This window comes from Anneissia japonica, unplaced genomic scaffold, assembly GCF_011630105.1.
Source record: "Anneissia japonica isolate Jap-2015-1 unplaced genomic scaffold, ASM1163010v1 scaffold287892_len502923_cov169, whole genome shotgun sequence".
Classification (NCBI taxonomy): Eukaryota; Metazoa; Echinodermata; class Crinoidea; order Comatulida; family Comatulidae; genus Anneissia; species Anneissia japonica.
The window spans coordinates 142,395-145,643 of NW_022743765.1; the positions used below are offsets into that span (position 1 = coordinate 142,395).

A 3,249-nucleotide genomic window follows, 5' to 3' on the forward strand; every position below is an offset into this window, starting at 1 on the left:
CTTAACTAAATTGTATTTTTCCAAGTATTTGTTTAGTACTGTATATTCATCACATGTCAAGCGTGACAAAGACTACAGGATTAGCCTAAATATTCGTTTCAATAATGTTAGTGTTTCTAAGTTTAACATTAAAATGGATGCCAGTCAATTCGAGCGGAAATCAGTTCGAGCGGATGTCAGTTCGATCAGATGCCAGTTCGAGCGGATGCAATTAGTGCGAACTATATCAAAGGCGAATTTATCGTCGCCTTATTTTTGTATTTGTTTGTTTTAAATGCAAAAAAATGTTCTGTGCACTAAAGTTCTGAAATGTTTCTGGTATTTTTTAATAATTAATGTTTGAATTACAGTCTTGGCAAATTCGACTAAAAGATGGCCGCTAGCAAGCACTTTTATTTTAAAACTATAGAATTTCGCACGTAGAATTCATGGCTTTTGTCTCCAGTTATTTGAATTATATAGTGTTGTTTAACAATATTTGTAGATTTATGATTTAGGCCTATATTTGTAAATAGAAGTAACTGTAATTTTAATTGTTATTCACCATAGAAAATTAAATTAATTAAATTATTTTTACGTATACAGTACTGTATGGTATCAGAAGTACACAAATCATTGGTGTAGTAGTATGACACAGGGGTGGGTCCAGTGTAGGGGGCACTGGGAGGCACGTGCTCCCCTCGTCTTGCCACTAAAATTTAAAAATGTCAATGCATATTAATGTTACGTGCCACTCACTTCTCTATTCTGAAACTGCTGTGCCCCCACCCCGCCGTTTGAAAAATTCTGGATCCTAAAGCCCCTGTATCAACAGCACAGTAATAGACATCATACCAATTTTCTCCACTATTCACCATATTCGTCTATAGTTCAAAACCCACTATTTTTTAATTAGATGTGGAAAGAATAACAGTGACTAAATATTTTTATGAACGTAGGTATGTTTAATTGTAAATTGTTAACTTTATAAATCAATTAAATACGACTCTTTTTATACATAAGGCTTAAGGCTTCATTAAATCAGGTAATACAACATTTTGTAAACCTTTTATGAATGTTAATGCAATAATGTTTTATATAACTATATTTTAAAAAAGCACTAAAACATTCTTTAATTTGAATTTTTTACGTTATTGGGAATCTAATATCTTAGTAAAAATCTCTTTAATTTCTTGTATTTCATTGGATCTAAAGTGATGCATTTTACTAGCAAAATTGAATCAGATTGTTTATGCTTCATTGGCATTTGTATCAATTTTTTTTAAAAGCACATTATGTCTATTTTGACTTTGTTGTAGAAAAAAAAATCACAACAAAATACTTAAGTAAAATTTCTTGTTGTGTAGTTATACACACAGAAATCGAACAAATGCATTACCATAAATAAAGGCTAACAAGAAACGCGTTTTGCTCAATATTTTAGAGACTATGATTTTGCCTTATAATGCGTTTTTCCGAATCAAGTCAGTATATTACTTCTAAAAGAACATTTTATAGTATAATGTTGACTACATTTTATAGAAAATCGCGTGGGCTATTTTTCCTGATGAAGAGTGTTTCAAGGTAGATTTTGAGGAACAATGGGAGCCGCCAAGCAGGTGTATTAAAGGTAAGACACAAGCAGCGAGCGACACTTTGCAGTTGTTCAGTTGCCATCATTGGGCAATGTTAAAGCCATGAAACAGGAAAAGAGCCCTGTTTATTAAAGAAATGAGACTCAATTTATCTGATAATTACACTGTTTTCGATGTTCTGAATTTATAAGAAATAAACGGCTGTTAAAATCTTGTAAGCTTATTATACCTAAACCACCCGATAAGGCATTTAAGTTTTGAATTCATTATTTATCATGCATCAGAGTTGTAACAATTGTTTTCAATAGATAATGCTCAATATCTCGGCCAATTTAATAACCCTGGTGATGTGCTAGTAAATAGGTGGCAGTATGAATATGAAAAACCATCTGATTTAGAGAATGGAAAGGGGCCAATGGACTTTACCGTGGACGGGTGTATACCATCCAGAAAATTAGTCGTTGGCACATGGTCTGATACCAAAAACGGTAAGCCTATTTTCCATAAATTCGCTACATGTTTTTGCTGCCTTACAGCTAAATTTTAGCAATTTATGTAAACCACGCTTAACTTAAAAGTTTCTAATAATGCTATGTTTAGAATGCAATGTGGGTTGTATATTTTCTCCTTTATTCACATTTTGAATTTAAATTGAAATGTCTTCATTAAGTTGCTGTTAGTTGATAACAGTTTAATTCTTCGTCTCCACTGGTTAATGATTTCCACGGACAAAAAATGAATTTGAATGTTGTAGCTCAATGTGCCATTATCAGCTTATTTATCCTCTCTTTTTTATTTTAATAAAAGCAAATGTATCATAAAAAAAATAGTTGTACATTTACGTTTATACTTTGGTTTATATGATAGGCCTATAATGTGTGTATATATATTACTTGATAATACTGTTCTCACTACGTTATTCTAATAGCCTTGTCAAATTTACTCCAACTCACTACTCAGTGGCCACAGGCATTGTTGATTTCAATTCGGGTCCTAAAAACTGTTCCACCCCCTTTTTAGGAACTATCTCATTTACTAGAATATCAATTACTGGTTTGGCAACCAACATGGCCCAGCTAACTACTCTGTAGAAGAAACCATCTCAACAGCCAATACACCATCGTGTTAGCAAATCTGCTGGATTTCCCTTCCCTTGACAGTGTGACCAAAACAATGTACTTGTCAATTGCTGAATTTCAGACACCCTGTTTTGCTCCGAAGGTCTTCCATCTATAGAGGGTTGACCCTTGATCCAACCAAGTGTGACAGTTGAATTTGTCCAACATCTGTAAACTACATTCAGGAGTTTCAATGCTCTGCGAAAAAATGCCATTAATATTGCAGTGAGAAGAGCCCCAATATGCTCAAGTCTAGGTAAAAAAAACCCATCTTTATTGGGACTACCCTTACTCTGGAGGATGTAACAAATGACACAGATAAGCCTGCTCAACTACTGGAAGTCAATACAACTGTTCCATTTCTCAAGCATCAATCTTGCCCTCTCCCTATCAGTACTCAACTTAAGTATTTAATTTGCATATCTTGCCCAAGAAAACAGGGCATTGGAGGGCCAATCTAATTAGTTAAACTAAGTTTGGGCTGATCCATTTCCTATTTGGATTAGTCCATTCTCCATAACTTTGGTGACTCCATACATAATACCAAATTCCGTTAC

The 3,249-nt window shown here is 33.7% G+C and overlaps 1 protein-coding gene across 1 annotated transcript in view; it reads left to right on the forward strand.

Moving 5' to 3' along the window:
• The window catches only part of LOC117119525, a 5,006-nt gene extending 2,188 nt beyond the window's left edge, over window positions 1-2,818 (forward strand). Inside the window, exons 3-5 of the mRNA XM_033264351.1 lie at window positions 1,522-1,609; window positions 1,883-2,062; window positions 2,775-2,818. Coding sequence (XP_033120242.1) covers window positions 1,522-1,609; window positions 1,883-2,062; window positions 2,775-2,818 — 312 coding nt within the window. The remainder of the gene's footprint in view (window positions 1-1,521; window positions 1,610-1,882; window positions 2,063-2,774) is intronic.
• The last annotated feature ends 431 nt before the right edge of the window (window positions 2,819-3,249 follow it).